The following is a 16570-nucleotide window of genomic DNA, read 5'->3' on the forward strand; positions in this document are numbered from 1 at the left end:
TCCCTCCCTGCCGACACCGCGCGTCCGGCTTGCCGTTCCACCACCACATGGCTTGTAGTGCGCTCCTCCCGGCCATCGTGCGCTTTCCCTGCTGAGCTTCTCCCAGTCGCGCGCTCCTCCTAGCTGCCGCGTGATCCTCCTAGCTGCCACGTGAGGAGCCAATTGACGGTCGAAGCCCAGGCGGTCCTGCGGCGCGAAGAACTCCCGCGCAACACCCACCGACAGCCTCATCCGCCGGTCGCGCACGCTCTACGCCATGCGGATCTTGCTGTGCCGGTCCGTCCGGAATAGCTGCCTCCGCGGCGCGACGGTGGCACCATGGACGTTGCCACCGGCATCCACCACCCCCGCTGTAGCCCTCGCGTCTCCCACCACTTGATCCGGCGCCTGTAGGGAAGCCACCGCCGGCTGCTGGAGCACGCGCCGCGCTCCTAGCCATGGTCGCGCGCCGCCGCCGCCGCCTGCTCACGCTATGCCGGGATGGGCCGGGGGTGGCGGATCCAGGGGCGGGGAGGCTGGATCCGCCCACGCCAGGGTCGGATCTGGGTCGCCGCCGTTCTGGCGCACCACCCGGCACCTTGCGCCGTCTCGGCCCAGCATCATCCTCGGGGCCGCCGATCTGCCCCGCCGCCGCCATCTTCGGGAGCCGGTTGGGCTTCTGACGACCCCCTCTGGTGGCAGCGAGGTGGGCATGAGAGGAGCTGGGGGAGGTCTAACGGCGGCGAGAGGCACCGCCTGGGTCGCTCGAGGGAGGGCGACGCTGGGGCGAGTCTGCTTTGGCTTTCGACCACCTTCGGAGCTATGGTCGGCCTTATGAAAAGATCGGGGAAGGGGAAAGAGAGATAGAGATTCGAGTTAAGATGCACCTTGTGGCTTCTTTGGTGAGATGAGAACTCAAAATGTATGCCACCTATTTTTGTTAGAAACATAAGTTCATGTGCTAAATTCCATGCACACATCTTTGTATTTCATCTAGTATAATAAAAGATCTCATGGAGCAAGGGCATTGGCCCCCGCTCAATGCTTTTCATTGGTGAATCACGTTCCTGGTCTCGGTGTTTCCAATAAAATAAATTAGATATTTATTGTAAGTTGATGTTTCGAAATTTTTCCTTAGTTTAAGGTGAGTAAAAAACCCCGAAAGAAGTAGTATGATTTTTGCACAATAAATCTTGAGATATTTTAATTTACCACAGTTCAAACTTTGCGAAGCTACACGCCACGTGCTCTACGATTAAAGAGAGACCTGAAGCCTGAAGGACTGTCTATTCACGATATATAGCTTCAGACTTTCGGTAAATTGTCATTCCTATATATGCATGCTATTCTTTTTAATAAAGGGAATTTGTCAAATACTGATGTTACATGATTGCATCCATAATCGCAGTGTTTCAGATAGTCCGAGATAGATAATCTAGATCCGAGCAAAATAGATATACATTCTTTTTAAGATTTTGTTGTTGGGAAGAACTTCTTCTATACAAAGGAAAACCAAAGAGCACAGGTCAAACAAAAAGAAAATGCAGCTCCAACTGGCAATTGATTGATTAAATATAGTTATGACAATTCCCGCAAAGCCTGGCGAACACCCAGTTTCAACTCAAATGACCAACTCAGTGCATCCGCAACCGCACAGAATTACCGGAAGCCGAAACAAAAATTTTAGCAACTAACAGACTCTACTACTATTGCTATTACACCGTACCTCGCTCAAACCAGCACGTACGGAAATAATATCGGTAGCTCACACCACGCGCATGGTGATGGTTGTGTAATGACGGAACGGGCAACTAGCAGACGCCATTGGTCTTCTTGGCGAGCACAAACTTCTTCCACGCCTCCGTGACCGACCTCTGCGTCTCGAGCTCCGACTTCTTCTTGACCAGCAGCGCCGGCGGGGGAGGGGGCGGGAGCCTGGACGGGAGCGCGTCCAGCTGGTACATGACCTTCTCGATGTCGAGGACGAGGCGCTCGGCGAGGGTGCGGCTGAACTCCTCCCGGATGACGACGCGGAGCACCGTGACGTGCTGCGCGTCGGGGGGCATGGTGTAGGCCGGCACGATCCAGCCGAAGCGGCGCAGCATGTCGGAGATTTCGAACTCGTCGTGCCGGCTGCGGTCCTTGAGCGAGAAGGCCACCAGCGGCACGCCCTCGTCCTTGGACACGATGTTGAAGCGCCCCGTCTTCTCAAGCCCCTCCTTGAGCACCATGGCGTTCTCGTGGCAGTTCTCCATGATGTTCCTATACCCCTGCATATACATGATCGATTGCAAATGGTGTCAGCTGATCATCAAATTAACGATCTTTCTTGGCAATGATTTCGATAGAGAAATTTCAACGGATTTGTTACCTCGAAGCCATGGCGGATGAGCTGGTAGTACTGCGCGATGACTTGGCTGGAGCCCTTGGAGAAGTTGAGCGTGAACGTCGGCTGGTCGGCGCCGAGGTAGTTGATGTGGAAGATGAGCTCCTCCGGCAGGTCCTCCTTGTTGCGCCAGATGCACCAGCCGATGCCGGCGTAGACGAGGCCGTACTTGTGGCCGCTGACGTTGATGCTCTTCACCCATGGCAGGCGGAAGTCCCACTCAAGCTCCGGGTACAGGAACGGCGCGATGAACCCGCCGCTCGCCGCGTCCACGTGGATGGGCGTCTCCCACCCGGTCTCCCTGTTCTTCACCTCCAGCAGGTCGTTGAGCAGCTTCACGTCCTCGAACTCGCCGTTGAGCGTGGAGCCCAGGATCGCGGCCACGCAGATGGTGTTCTCGTCCACCATCTCCACCGCCTTCTCCGGGTCCATCACGTAGTAGCCGTCCCGCAGCTTCACCTCCCTGAGCTCCACCTCGAAATACCTCGCGAACTTCTCCCAGCAAACCTGTGCCAATCCAAGCAAGTGATATGGTTGCGATTGATTAGAGCTGATTCATCGTCAGGGGATTACAATTCTTGTAGCTGATCACTTGTGCCATTCAAATTATTACCTGGACGTTGGCGCCGGTGACGATGTTGGGCTTGTCGAACGGCTTGCCCTCGGCTTTGCGCTTGTTCTGCCACCTGCGCTTGAAGGCCAGCCCGGCCAGCATGATGGCCTCCGACGAGCCCACCGTGCCGACGCCCACCGCCGTCTCGGACTCGCCGAGCGGCGCGTTGAAGAGATGCGCGATCATGTTCACGCACCGGTTCTGCAATGCAAACGAGAGTGTCAGAGAAAAGAGGAAAGAATATCTCAGTGGTTGTAGTGTTGCACAACGGCCAGGCCCAAATAAACAGGCTTAGGTGCGGCCCAAAACTGACGTGGACGACTTCTCTTTTTTCTTTTTGAGGAGAAAAGAAGAAATATTATTAGGATATCTTTATTTTGGTAAAAAAAAAACGTTCGCCCGAGCCCCATTACATGGTGACATATGAAATGATGAACAGATAAAATAATCTGTCAGCACCTCATGTTCACTGCCTCATGGGTTGCAATGGGAAAATTAAGGGGGCGTTTTCTTCCCGTGTCTTATTTTTTGGCAAGTCACATCGAATGTTTAGATACTAATTAGGAGTAGTAAATATAAACTATTTACAAAACCAATTACATAAGTGGAATCTAAACGGCGAATCTATTAAGCCTAATTAAACCTAATTAATCTATCGAAGTGGGTATCACCAACCTAAACAATTGTGCCAGCAGGGTGGGCCCCAGGCAGGGCAATCCAACCTTCGCCGACCAAGAACCGGCCCTCTACGGTGTGAGAGCACGACAGGGGAAGGAAAATTTTGCCGTGCGCACGCACAGGAATACGGGATCAAGTCGTCGTCGTCGGGTGATGTGCGTACCTGGAGCTCGGTGGTGACGGGGTACTCGTCCATGTCGACGTAGTTCTTGTTGATGGCGGCCATGATGAGCTTGTCGCACTCTGGCTCCATCCAGGTGGTGACGAAGGACGCCAGGTTCAGGCGCGGGTTCCCGTCCAGCATCAGCTCGTCGTTGATGATCTGGTACGCCGCCTCCTTCGGGATCGAGTTCTCCGGCATGCGGTACCTGCGCGCGCACCAATCAAACACGCAGAGAGGTTCAGTCCAAAGCCTCAGAGACAGGACCGAGAGAGTACAAGCACTAAGCGTGAACGCAGCAGGCATTGTTCAGAGCCGTGGATGTTCCAGCACAAGCGCCGGCGTCAAGAACAAATGCGAGCGGGTAGCAGGTTCAATTTCAAGAACAGGTGCAGAAGGGGGAATGGCCGAATGGGTACTTGCCTTGGGAGCGAAGCGCGGACGTAGCGCGACGCGAACGTGGAGTGCACGGACATGTCACTCTCGGAGACGGCCTTGGAGAGCACCATGGCTGCTGCGATCGAGCGATCCGGCAACCTGCTGCTGTTGATGAATTGGGTTTAGGCTTGGAGAAGAAGAAGAAAGGGGAGAAGCTTTCTAGCTCTCTGAACTTCCAATGGCCCGCGATGTGCGTTTGGTGTGTGCTTGTGGCGGGGGCAGGGGTGCCGCTATTTATGCGCGCCCGACGCGGCGAGGCCACGGGGAAAGCGCGGAGGTCTTGCGGCAAGAGACACGAGAAGCCCCGTATGGCGCGTATGCGTGTGCGTATAAGGAATGGTAAAAGATGGAGGAGAACCCGGCCTGGTACTTTTCGGGGGTGTTTGGATGCGAGGTACTAAACTTTAGCAGGGGTCACATCGGATGTTCGGATGCTAATTAGGAGGACTAAACATGAGCTAATTATAAAACTAACTGTAGAACCCCTATACTAATTCGCGAGACGAATCTATTAAGCCTAATTAATCCATCATTAGCAAATGGTTACTGTAGCACCACATTATCAAATCATGGACTAATTAGACTTAATAGATTCGTCTCACGAATTAGACTCCATCTGTGTAATTAGTTTTGTAATTAGACTATATTTAATACTCCTAATTAGTATCCAAACATCCGATGTGACGGGTACTAAAATTTATGAACACCCCCTTCGTCGCAGACCTTTCCATTTTCAACGGCTATACTGTACTTGGGTAATAAGACAGTCTAGAGGGTACGAAAGGAAAGAGAACAGCTGCAGGGGTGCCATTTTTAATTCGCCATGAGTTTGTTCTCAATGCGAGTCTTCCTTTGATTTGATTTGACGCCGTGTGAGGTAAAAAATGGCATGGGTTTGGTTCGGTTGATGGTTCGGTTCATGTCTACAGTATTGTCAAAAGGAAACTTTTGGCAGAGAGTGCACGACTGCAGACTACTAGCCGTAGTCTTTTTGTAAAGAAACAAACCGAATCGATTTGGTGCATGTCAAAGTTAACTTGCTCGATTATAACCGATCGATTTTTTACGTTCGCAGTAAGAAATATAAAGGACAAGATCTGACGGTGGTTCAAAAAGAAAAGGGAGTGTCCTCCACAGTCCAAAGTCCTCTCCCAGCGTCTAAAAGTTGAGCTCTGTGCTTCACGTCGCCCAGCACAGGCGACTCGGGCGGAACCCGTGCCGCCACCCCAGCGCCCCTTCTCCTCCCTCTCCGCTGCCTTGCCGCCGCTAGAGCAGGCCGTCGGAAGTCCGACCGGCCACAAGGACGGCAGCGGCAGGGCTTTTCTCTGCGAGAAGGAGGGCGACAGCGAGATCAGGAGCAGCAGCGGCGAGCTCCGAGTCGCCCATGGTTGGCTTTGGGTGGGGCTTGTGGGGGCAGCTTGGTCCCAGCGGTCCACTTGACGGGAGGCAGAGATGCAACAGGGGCTCCGCAGCTCGTCAATGGAGATGGAGGTGGAGGCCGACCATCAGGGGTGTTATGCGTGCACGTGTGCCGTCGGGCGGCTCGGGGGTGGCCCGCTCGTGCCGTCGGTGCCTCCCGCCCAAACCTGTAACAGCCTGTGTGCTTAAACGGTGTTTTAATCTTAAGAGCAGGTCCTTTGTGCTTAAAGAAAAGCTTTGACGACTTTTAGGCAAAGTTCAAGCTTTGGAGCTCTCTATTTAGAGGTTTCCAATGTCATCTTGAGCTAAACCCTATACCAAAGTTTTAGACCTTCGGGACCGTAACAACTTTGCTTTAAGGAGCAAATTCGAAATCTGCCCCGAAAGCCTTCAAAATCCATGTCAAATTTCCCTAGTTTGGTCAACTCAGCTTCTTTAGCCATTCCGGCTGAGTCTGGAATTCAGCCCAATCTGGCGTCTTAAGGCGGGTTTATCTTTCGAAAGTTGAACAGAACATCAAGAAACCCCTTTATAGAAGTTGGAGAACGAAGTTCCTAATACAACTTTGTTAATTGGACCTTGATCCAATTCACCTCCGAAGCTTCCCAAATCTGCAGCTCAAATCAGCCCCGCCCCCTGAAAATCAGCCGAACCGTCCTTTTTCCCTAAGTCCTGAAACCGGTGTTCCTCCAACTTTTGGAGCTTTGAATCTTCAAATCCACCACGTTTTTGAACTCGTTCAAATTACAAAAGTTGGACCTTAGTCTGTGTAATACAACTCTTGTAAAGGGAGTCAACGTGGCACAGTTTGAAAATTAGGAGATCAAGAGGCTGGAAGATGGGCCCGGCAAAAGATCTCGCGGATCCGTCGACCAGACAGCGCCAGAGCGCGCGTGCGCCGTGCCACAAAGAGCTACCGCCACGTGGCGTGACCTCACTGGTGAGCGCCGCCTCGCCCAGTCGCTGACCGCGATAAGATGGGTCGACGCGCCTCGCTCCCCAGTCGCGCGCGACGACGACCCACGGTCTTCCACTCTGTTGCGTCTCGTCTCACCCGAGGCCTCGCCGGCCGTGCCAGGCGCACTGCCCACAGCTCCGCCGTCGCCCCGGCCACTCTACGACCAACGACCGGCCGCTGCCGCGTCGGTACCGCCTCGCCTCGCGCGCGCATCCGCCTCACCCGGATCCCCGGCCGCGCGCCCCAACGCCTTTTGGCCCTCCCGTCACACCTTAGTCGCGCTTCCCGCGTGCGCGCCCCGCGACGCTACCGTCTCCGCCAACCACAGCGCAGGCAGTGACAGCTCTTTTCCCCTCGCCTCGCCAGTAGCGTGCCCCGGTAGAGCCGCTAGTTCCGCGCATGCTCGCGTCACACCGCTCGCCATGTCACCTCGCCTGCAGCGCTCTCGCCTGCAGTGCCCTTCCCTCCCTCCTGTCCGCCAATGCCGCCGCCACCATGGATGGCCGCAACCACTCACGCGCGCAGACCTAGCAGGTCCGCGTGCCCAGCAAACCCACTTTGCTCCAGCTCCAAATCCTTGCTGCCCAACCAGGGCAAGATTGCGCCCGAGCTCGCCAATGGAGGCGCCGACCAATCGCCGCCGCGGTAGAGCACCCTTTTCTCCCTTGATCTTATCCTCTCACCGCTCGAGCTCGTTTCGTTCCTCCGAACACCTCCGCGCAGCTATAAAAGGGGTACTGTAGCTTTTTACCGGAGTTCCCTTTGCTACCACCGCCATTGCCGCACCACTTTGTTCTTCTCCATCGCACTCGCCGCCGCACACTCCTCTGCTTCGCGATCAAGCACCACCGCCTGAGCTCTCTGTGGAGCTCCCCCTTTCCGCCCAACACCGCGCCTTGTCGACCCCACCAGCAGCTTCGCCATCCTCTCGCGCAGCTCTAAAGCTTGCTTGTTGTCCACCAGAAGCACCGCCGCTGCCGAAACGCCGTCGTTCCCCGTTCCACCTCGACCTATTTCTTCCCGACCGTAAGACCTCGTCAGTGGGACCGGAGGTGAGCTGCCGACCCCCTTCCAGCTCGCCCGACCATGTCCGATTCGCCCAAGTGCTGTCCGCCTCGCCCGACTCGCCCGAGTGTTGTCCGCCTTGCCCAAGGGCTTGGTTGTGTCTATTTCTTTTGATTGAGGGTATCTGTGTAAAATTCTGAGGACTCCTCTGTATTAAATCTAAGGATCTCGGTGCAGCTATTCCTTAAGTCTAAGGGTCAGATCGTAAGTTTTTCCCGATCCGACTCTTTTAACTCGTTTTAAATCGGTAGAAGCTTGGAAATTTCATCTTAAATCGAGGAAAAATCGGAAAAATATGAAATTACTTTGGTTAGAATCCTCGTTCTGAGTAGAATCCAATAAAGTGGGTTTCACACCTTTTCATGCAGTTTTGCTCCAGTTTTGGGTTTAAATCCTTGCAAATGCTGTTGAAATCACCGTCTAAGTGTCTCACCCTTGTATTGCATTTCATGTAGAGCTGAACCTCGCCGACAGCACGTACGAGCTTCACCCGGCGCCGGAAGACGGAGTCGTAGCCGAGCAGCCGCCTGCAGGAGTCGAGCCCGTGCACGTCGAGGACCAGTTTGCTACCGCCCCGCTTGAAGGCAAGTCTCGGAGCATAACCTAGTTTTTCTAAACTTGTGCATGCCTTCTGTTGTTGTGTGTGTGCATTTACGTTCCAGGAGTTGATTGAAACCGTAGATGCATGACTTAGATTTCCTTTGATCTGAATACTAGTATGATAGGCCGAGTAGCTGCTTGCTTAAATAGGACTCGGTGAAAGTTGAGTGATTTCCTTTTACTCGCGAGTTATAGTAGTTGCTTGCTTCTTTTTGCTACAACTATAAGGATGATGGACGGGGCAGGGCTCTGTGAACTATTTCGGTGGTCGGTGGATTGCCCCGTCTGTCTACATGAAATTGGTTTAAGGTCGAAAAGTGATGGTGTTCGTGGTCATGTGTTTGAAAGTACTAATCTCATACCTACTATGGGATGGGAAATCCTAGTACCTGATTGAACCGGCAAGTGGCTTATACCCCTGCTGTCCTTGGAACGTAGTTCCCATGGTACATTATGTGGGTGCAAGTGCGGTCACAGTATGGTAGAGACCGAGACTGTGGAGCATTGCATGCCAAAGGCGGTTTGGACCTGACACGCGCCTGTGAATTGATGGGGACGGCTGACACATGAAGCGACCCTTCGTGGTGCGCGAATATCATGAGATTAGGTTCACCATGCATGGTTCAGAAATTCGAATCGATTCATCTGTCTCTCACAGTTTGGGACTGCTTGATCCCTATGCTTCACTGAGTAAGAATGGAAGATGATGGTGATCTAAATATTGTTACTTGTTTAATTGCTTGGAAACCAATGCTTGTTTAGTATAGCTGCTAACTTAGATCGGTAAATGAACGTAGAATTTGTAGCTAAAATATTGAAAGTAAAGATCACTGTAGTCGCTTTTAGCAAAACAAACCCCTTAGCCAAAAAGCCTTGCATGTCTAGAAGTTGGTGGAGTAGTTACCACCCGTCAGTTAAGTCTTATTGAGCATAGTTGCTCAGCCTTACTTGTGGCACATCTTTCAGGTGATGTTAAAGCCCCTGAGTTTGCTGCTTCTGGCACTTGGCCTCCCCAGCTTCCTCCTGGGTGGATGGTCGAGTGGGATCCCTCCTCGGACGGCGAGGACAGGACTCATTGATGTCATGATCGGCCTCATCGTGACATCCGACTTCGGCGCTAGCTTCCGTTTGTTTATTTTCGCTGCTTAAGAACCCTGCAAACTTGTTTGAATTTCGAACCTGTGTTGTAATAAATTAATGTACTCATTTGATTTGGATGATCTATTGTATTTTCTGGAACCACTCATCTTCGTGTGAGCTATGCTTTCTCAATCCTGTGTAGTGGTTTATCGGATGAAATCCGACAGACTGCCGAGTTAACTTGATTAAAACACATGATCGTGTGTCAGGCGACTTAATTGTGTTTTAGCTGAGTTAATTAGGGCGATTCCACCACAAAACCCTAGCCAGGCGCCACCGCCATGGTCGACCTTCGGCCCTCCCCAAGGTCGCATCTTGGGGGCAGTAGCGTCCTTTGGCGGTGGCGGCGTGGTACGTAGCTGCGGTGTGCGGTCACTCGACAGCAGCTATGGCGAGGTCTGCGTGCCCCTGTCGCCGCTTCTACAGCTACAGCCAGCGCCCCCAAGGCCTCCGCACGGGCGCAGGTGTGATCCACGGTGGGCGCGCGTGGGCGAGGCGGCTGGCGGCGTCCGCAGCAGCTGCACGCTGAAGCGCCGCCGGCGAACAAGACAGTCGTGAGGACGAGGACACCGAGCCCAGGAGGAGGAGACGTGAAGGAGGAGACGCAGAGGAGGCGCCGGAGGAGGTGGGGTGGCCCATGGAGAATAGCGGCGCGCATAGGCGCCGGTGCAGAGGATCGCGGCGGGGAGATGGCGCCGGCGCGGAGAAGGCGAGGCGCACAGGCCGCGCACGGGGCGGCGCAGGGCGCGGCGCGAAGAGGATGACTGCCGGCGAGCGAGCGGAGGTGGAGGTACGGCGGCGTGATGTGAGAAGGCACGGCGGCACCGCCGCCCTAGATGGACTGTCGTGATTGTGGTCGGGAGGGCCGAGCCGTGAGTGTGCAGGGGTTGGGATGCTCCGGGCAAAAACCCTCGCCAACGTTCTTGGTGGTGGAGATAGCGGCGGCGCCCTAGGACGTCGTTCTCCCTGTTGGGAGCGTCATTTCTGAGTTACAACCCTGCTACATGGGGTCCTCTGGGTGAAAACCCTGTTCAGATTCTGGACGAGCGACGACGGCGTCATTGGCATCGTGCCTTCCTTAGAGGCGTCGTCTTTAGAGACCCATCTCGATTTATTGCATTGCTGGTCCATTGGTCATGGGCGGCTCAGCTGGTGGCAGCAATTCCGCCGCGTGGCAAGTTGAACGAGTGTTGCAGAGGCCACGTGAAGGCGATTGTAGTTATGGTGACGGCTACGGGTTGTCGTGTGGGTGTCGGTCTGTGGCGGCTGACGTTGCTTGGCAATGGTTAGCATGGCGTGGGATGGCGTTGGAGGATGGCGCTTGCGGCAACGGCATCGTGGGACAGCTAGGCTTGCAGCAGATTGCAGCGGGTTGCTCAATTTAGCTGGACTACCCGGTGCAATACATCGTCGGAAGACGGCGCAAGCGACTTCTCTGGCTTGCTAACATGGTGGTGGAGGTTTTTGCGCGGGTGAAGCAGTGAGGCGAAGTCGACCTGCGGCGGCGGCCAGGCTGATCGATGGAGATCTTGTGGAGCAGGGTAACATTGCTCACCACTCTGACAGTGACAAAAGAAATGGATTCGTGATGTGGAGTACTATGGCGGGCGTGGCGAGGCCCACCCGCGCGGTGTTTCTCTTCGAGGCGACGAGAGCGAGGTGGAGTCCAACGGCGGATGTGGCCAGGCCCCCACGTGTTGTGTTATCGCGGTGGCGACAGCGTGGTAGTCTGCGAGAGGTCCGGATTTGATGGTATCACTTTGTTAGGTGTAGTGTAGTGTTGCAGCGGCACTACAGCTGAAGGTCCCGCATGCCGGTGGCCTTCTCGGTGCGGTGCAGTCTGCTCTATCGGTTCCCTGTCGACGCATGGCCGCACCCGGAGGTTTCGACGAATATATAAGCGTGAATGTTGGTGGGTACTGTGCTAAAGGCTTCGGTTCTGCTGCCGTGGCGAGTGGAGTGGTGAGGTCGCATTGACGTCCCATTCTTACTGGTCAGGTGTGGCGGTTGAGTCGAGTGGTTACCTTCGTTGATGTCCAAATCCAACCGAGCGAGTTTTTTTTGTTTTTCTTTTCCTGCCAATGATCTCTTAGGCAATCTCTTAGGCTCTTAGGGCTGTAGTCTTGTATTTTTCTACTATATTAATGAAACACGCACTATCTTATGTGGTTAGTTAAAAAAAAGAAAAGGAAAAACAGGATCTGACTATCCAAGGTCAAATATCCAAGGTCAAATAAAGGCCTTTCCTTGTGATCCGTAAACGTGTACTCCAGGAAAAGAAAACGACCATGCAAGCGACGAGGAGCAAGCCGAAAAAAGACCGAGATGTACGTACGCACGGGCACGTTCGACGTACATATGCTTCATCGTTGATTTTTTTTTTCCGCTTTGCCTCTTTCGTCTTGTGCTAGTCGTTTTGCCTGTTTCACATCGCGGCACCAGATTTAGTTGACACTTCAGTCAGTGCCGAAAGATCGGTAAAAAGGAGGGCAAGATAGAAAAAGTCCTTCGTATCCACTCGCTGGATTACGCGCACTACTGATTCGGAAGTGAGAACAGTCCTAAGCAAAACGCACCCAGCCGTTCTCTCGTCCCGGCTCGGGCTCCATTACGTGAGCTCCACTTATCAGCAACCCACAGACTCGCTCGCGCTGTCCCGCACGCTCCGGCCAGGCGCTGGCGGTCTGGCGGAGTTGTCCGCGGAACCAGTGCCAAAACAGGGTGCGAGCTGGGAGCCGCGCACGAATTCTTCCATCGGGAGCGCGAGGCGTAGGGTGAGGAGCAAGGAATATGTGGCATCCCCGCTCGCAAGATGCCTCTAAAACCGAAGCACGGAAGGCGAGGTCGTTCGCAGGCTCGTGGCCTCCGAGTCACCTCGTCGCAGCAGCGGCAGCGGCCGACCGCGTCCAACACCAACCCGTCCAGACGCCGGTTTCCAGCCAGCCAGGCGGGCGAAACGAAACGAAACCGCCCGGCACCAGTCCAAGCCTCCCCCTCCTGCGGGCGCGTCCACCCACGGGGTTGCCGTCCAAGAAAGGTCATGCCACGCGCCCACGCCACGCTCCGCGCTCCGGCCGCCCACCGACCGATTCGGTGCCCTCCCTGGTCGCGCGCCTTTTGAGAGAGTGCTCGGCTGCCCGAGGCCGTACCACGCTGCGAAATGCCCAAATCATCATCTTCCTCAGGAGACGGGAGGTCGCTCCGTGAGTTGGTGAGCTCGTGATTTCCGTCCTAACAGAGCTGTGCATGCTCCTGGGATTATTGCTGGCCTGTGGTCTCTGTTCTTTACGAAACAGAGTGCCGCCTGTGGATTGGGCTCCATGTTGCTAGGTGCTGCTTGCCCGGTAGGTCAGTTGGTCTGCCGTCCGCGGGATTTCGAGCGTGAGAATTACTTGTCAATGTTGCCCAGTTTTCTGGTTGGTTTTCAGCCGTAACCACCAGTTGTCTGAATTTGTCAAGTTTGCACAATGGTCAATGGTCGCTGAATCGGCGGCAGTTCGATCAGCTGCTACGTCAGGCGCGGCTGGAGGAGCGAATTAATGAAGGTCCATGGCTTTGGATTTCTACTACTCGCAGTCTCGCACCAAAACTAACCGGCGATTTTTCGCGCAAGAAAAGACACGCCGCGTAGATCGTCGATCGTGGGTCGTGACTTTGGCTTGTGGGCCAACAAAACTTGCCATTTATACATGCTGCCCCGTCATATGGTGGCTTCGCTTCGCCCCATGGAGTACGGAGCAAGACGAATTCGAATGTCCTTCGCAAATGCGTAATTGGCTCCCGTCGAGCTAGAAACGTGCATTCACAGTGACACACAAACGGCCGGTCAGGAAACCAGCATCGCACGCAGGAAATTTCAGCCGTTCTTTGTGAAGGCCTCCCGGCTATCCTGATGCTTAACAAATCAGGGGCATGTTTAGTTGCCCGATTTTGGTTGTCCAAAATCACTGTGCCAGCACTGTAGCATACTGTAACGTTTTATTTGTATTTGTAAATTATTATCCAAATATTGACTAATTAGGCTCAAAAGATTCGTCTCGCAAAGTACAATCAAACTGTGCAATTAGTTTTTGATTTCGTCTACATTCAGTACTCCATGCATGTACCGTAAATTCGATACGATAGGGAATCTTCTTTTTGCATAGTGTCAAAGTTGAAATTTTGAGGTAACAAGGCCCAGCCGAAACTCTCTCAAGAGTCAAAAGCGGGAAGAGGGACGCGGCTACTAGATACCCGTCAGAAAAGCATCCCCTGACTGCAGCTGGGGAAGGCCACGCAAGTTCGCACATGCACTTTGCCTCCGTTTTCAGGGTCGGTCAGTTGGCAGGAACGAACATGTACGCCCTCGCACGCGTCATCTCATATCCGCCTCCCCCGGTAGGAATCGGGTTCAAATCTTTTTCACGCGAACTAGTGCTTTGCTTCTTGCCAAGTACCAACCCAGCTAGGAATCCGAGGACTTGTACACGGCTTGCTACTAGCTTGCTAGCTCTAACCGACCACGTACTCGTAGCTTCAACTTTTTCTAGGGTCTTGTTTAGTTGGCCAATTTGGGAGATGCAAAATTACTGTACCAGCACTGTAGCACACTGTAGCGTTTCGTTTGTATTTGTAAATTATTGTCCAAATATTGACTAATTAGGCTTAAAAGATTTGTCTCGCAAAGTACAACAAAACTGTGCAATTAGTTTTTAATTTCGTCTACATTTAGTACTCCATGCATGTACCGCAAGTTTGATGTGATGGAGAATTTTCTTTTTGCATAGTGTCAAAGTTGGGAGTTGTGGGTAACTAAACATGGCCTAGATTATATCTTTAGGCATTGACGACGCTGAGTCGTTTGGAATCACAAGTCGTGTTTGTTGCCTTGGATGTGCGGGTTTTTTTTTTCAATAAGGACCATTTCAGTAAACACTCAGGGTGAGAATAAGTTAGAGAGGGATATGCCCCACGCGAAGTGAATGCATTGGTGGAACCGTGGAAGTAAAGTTAACAGAGAGTCGAAAGAAAGAAAAAAAATGAAGTTACACATGCGCGAACGTGCGTGCAGGCACCGCCGACGCGCACACGATGAGCAGAATTTGTTGTGCCCGTGCCCTGGCTTGTTTCCTGTTTCCATACCGTGGGCCAAACCAGCTACACGATGACGATCGCCGGTCACAAAGTAGTTGGATACACAGCCTTTTCTCCTCGTCGCAGCTCAAACACTCGGACAAACGAACGAGTCCAGTGTCTGGAAGCATGGCTTGAGAAACTGTTTCGGTCCGCCCTACCAGAAGAGGCAGAACGCACCCACCACACCAGCAGTGACCGAGAAGCAAAGCACCGGAGTTTCCAAGGAATCACACGCCCATAGCTTAGCTGCCGCGGCGAGTCTCCGTGCTGGCCGAGTGGCCGGGCGTGCGTGCGTGCGCCCATGGCGCGGGGTCGAAGAGCGCCAGCCACAACGCGGATGCGGGAGCGCAGGACCACCACAAGGCGGCGGCTGCGTGGCACTACGGCCACTCGGCCAGGGCCAACTGCCACAAAAGCGCGTTTTTTTTAGGAGGGGGCCGCAAAAGCGCGTGCGCGGCCGCTGGTGCGCGCGCGCGCTCGCACTTGGTGGGCCGTGAGCCCGTGTGCACTTGACCACACTACGTGGATGGGCCGGCAACGTGGATAGCATAGTTGTGCTGGCGAGATGGATACCCAGACTCGTTAGTCACACTAGGCCTCCTTTGGAACGGAGGAAAAACGGATTCTAGGTTCTATGAATTTGGTTCGTGTAGCAGCCTTTGGATCATAGGAATTGACCACAGGAAAACTAAAGGAAAAATTCACTTCCCTTTGATTCCATAGGAAAATCATAGGGAAAAAAGGAATCCACTCAAACCTCTTTGAAAATTTCCTATGCACGAGGAACGAGGATAAGCAAAAGATAAATGGCAGCTGGATTTTATGGGGATGGAACTCTACTCTCTTCTCTCCTCGTAATTAATAAAATTGTTGGTATAGAACTCCAAGCGAAAACCTCACGGTGACCGGTGACTGGCCTGGTTCCATCCGCATTCTGCAGCTCGCGGAATCCTTCCACGTCAGCTTCAGCTGCCTTCTGTGTTTAGGGAATGGCGATCTTGGTTCTATCAGAAGCACTTCCGTTGATCTTTACAAGTCCCCATGTTTGGCTTGGTTGGATAGATACAATCTCATCTCATAACATCATGTTCTTTGTCGGCTTGTATATGGTTGCTATAGGGTATGGTGGACAGAACCCTTGCATTATATCCTTCGGTGCTGATCAGTTTGATGATACTGATGAAAAGGAGAAAGCACAAAAGAGCTCTTTCTTCAATAGGCACTATTTTCACACAAAATGCTGCTTCCCTGATATCAGGGACTATTATTGTGTGGGTCCAAGATCATGAAGGTTGGCTCTGGGGTTTTACCGTTTCTGCACTATTCGTGGCTTAAGGTGTAGGTGCTTTCTTCTTGGGCCATACTATGTATAGATTTCAAAAACAAGGTGGAAGCCCCGTTGCTAGAGTATGCCAGGTTATTGTGGCAGCCACTCGGAACTTTAATGAAGAGTTGCCTTGTGATCCCGCACTTCTTTATGAGATACCAGGGCAAGGTTCTGCAATTGAAGGAAGCCGAAAACTGGAGCATACAACTGGACTTGAGTAGTACTCTATTCTGAGATGTTATCGTTTATCCTTATATAAATACATTTACTTATATTTGCGTTTCCATATAAATTTAGTTTATTCATTCATTTGTGTAGATGACCATTTAATATTGTTTTAAAGTCATATATGAAACTTTGCAAAGAAAAAGATCTCTGCAAGCTTGGTGAGATTCTAGGATGGTACAAATTGATGTTGAAATCTATAGAAAACTAACATTTCCATCTGCTTTGATTTACTCATACTGATGAGCTTTGCGTTTTGTATTATACTAGTATTTCATCCGGGAACACTTCAAGCTTTTCTTGACCTGGTTTTTAGTTGTATTTGATTGGATATTCCTTGTTTTTCTTTTCTTTAATTAATATGAATATTTTACAAATAAAATCCTTTTGCTTGATTCCTGAAAGCTCAACTTTATTAAGTACCGAACTGTTCACATAGGTATGTTAAAATTGTTTGCAGAACCTTT

At 52.5% G+C, this 16570-nt stretch overlaps 1 protein-coding gene and 1 pseudogene across 1 annotated transcript; one reads left to right on the plus strand and one right to left on the minus strand.

The window, feature by feature from the left end:
• Positions 1 to 1521: 1521 nt before the first annotated feature.
• LOC101761228 (glutamate decarboxylase 1) lies at positions 1522 to 4445 on the minus strand. Its single transcript, XM_004985025.2, has 5 exons — positions 4240 to 4445; positions 3820 to 4024; positions 2979 to 3179; positions 2351 to 2872; positions 1522 to 2249 (listed from the first exon to the last, which is right to left on the minus strand). Exons 1-5 carry the CDS (start codon positions 4323 to 4325, stop codon positions 1791 to 1793), a joined length of 1473 nt encoding a protein of 490 aa, XP_004985082.1. The 5' UTR covers positions 4326 to 4445; the 3' UTR covers positions 1522 to 1790.
• An 11095-nt stretch (positions 4446 to 15540) lies between these two features.
• Positions 15541 to 16112, plus strand: LOC101773382 (annotated as a pseudogene).
• Positions 16113 to 16570: the final 458 nt, after the last annotated feature.

This window comes from Setaria italica, chromosome IX, assembly GCF_000263155.2.
Source record: "Setaria italica strain Yugu1 chromosome IX, Setaria_italica_v2.0, whole genome shotgun sequence".
Classification (NCBI taxonomy): domain Eukaryota; kingdom Viridiplantae; phylum Streptophyta; class Magnoliopsida; order Poales; family Poaceae; genus Setaria; species Setaria italica.

What these genes read in the sequence shown, in the direction of transcription:
- LOC101761228 (XM_004985025.2), bottom strand. Translation starts at nt 4,325, where the DNA reads ATGGTGCTCTCCAAGGCCGTCTCCGAGAGTGACATGTCCGTGCACTCC. An exon ending in CCGTCACCACCGAGCTCCAG is followed by an intron (nt 3,180 to 3,819) that starts GTACGCACATCA and finishes TTTGCATTGCAG; the next exon opens with AACCGGTGCGTGAACATGAT. An exon ending in TCATCCGCCATGGCTTCGAG is followed by an intron (nt 2,250 to 2,350) that starts GTAACAAATCCG and finishes ATGTATATGCAG; the next exon opens with GGGTATAGGAACATCATGGA.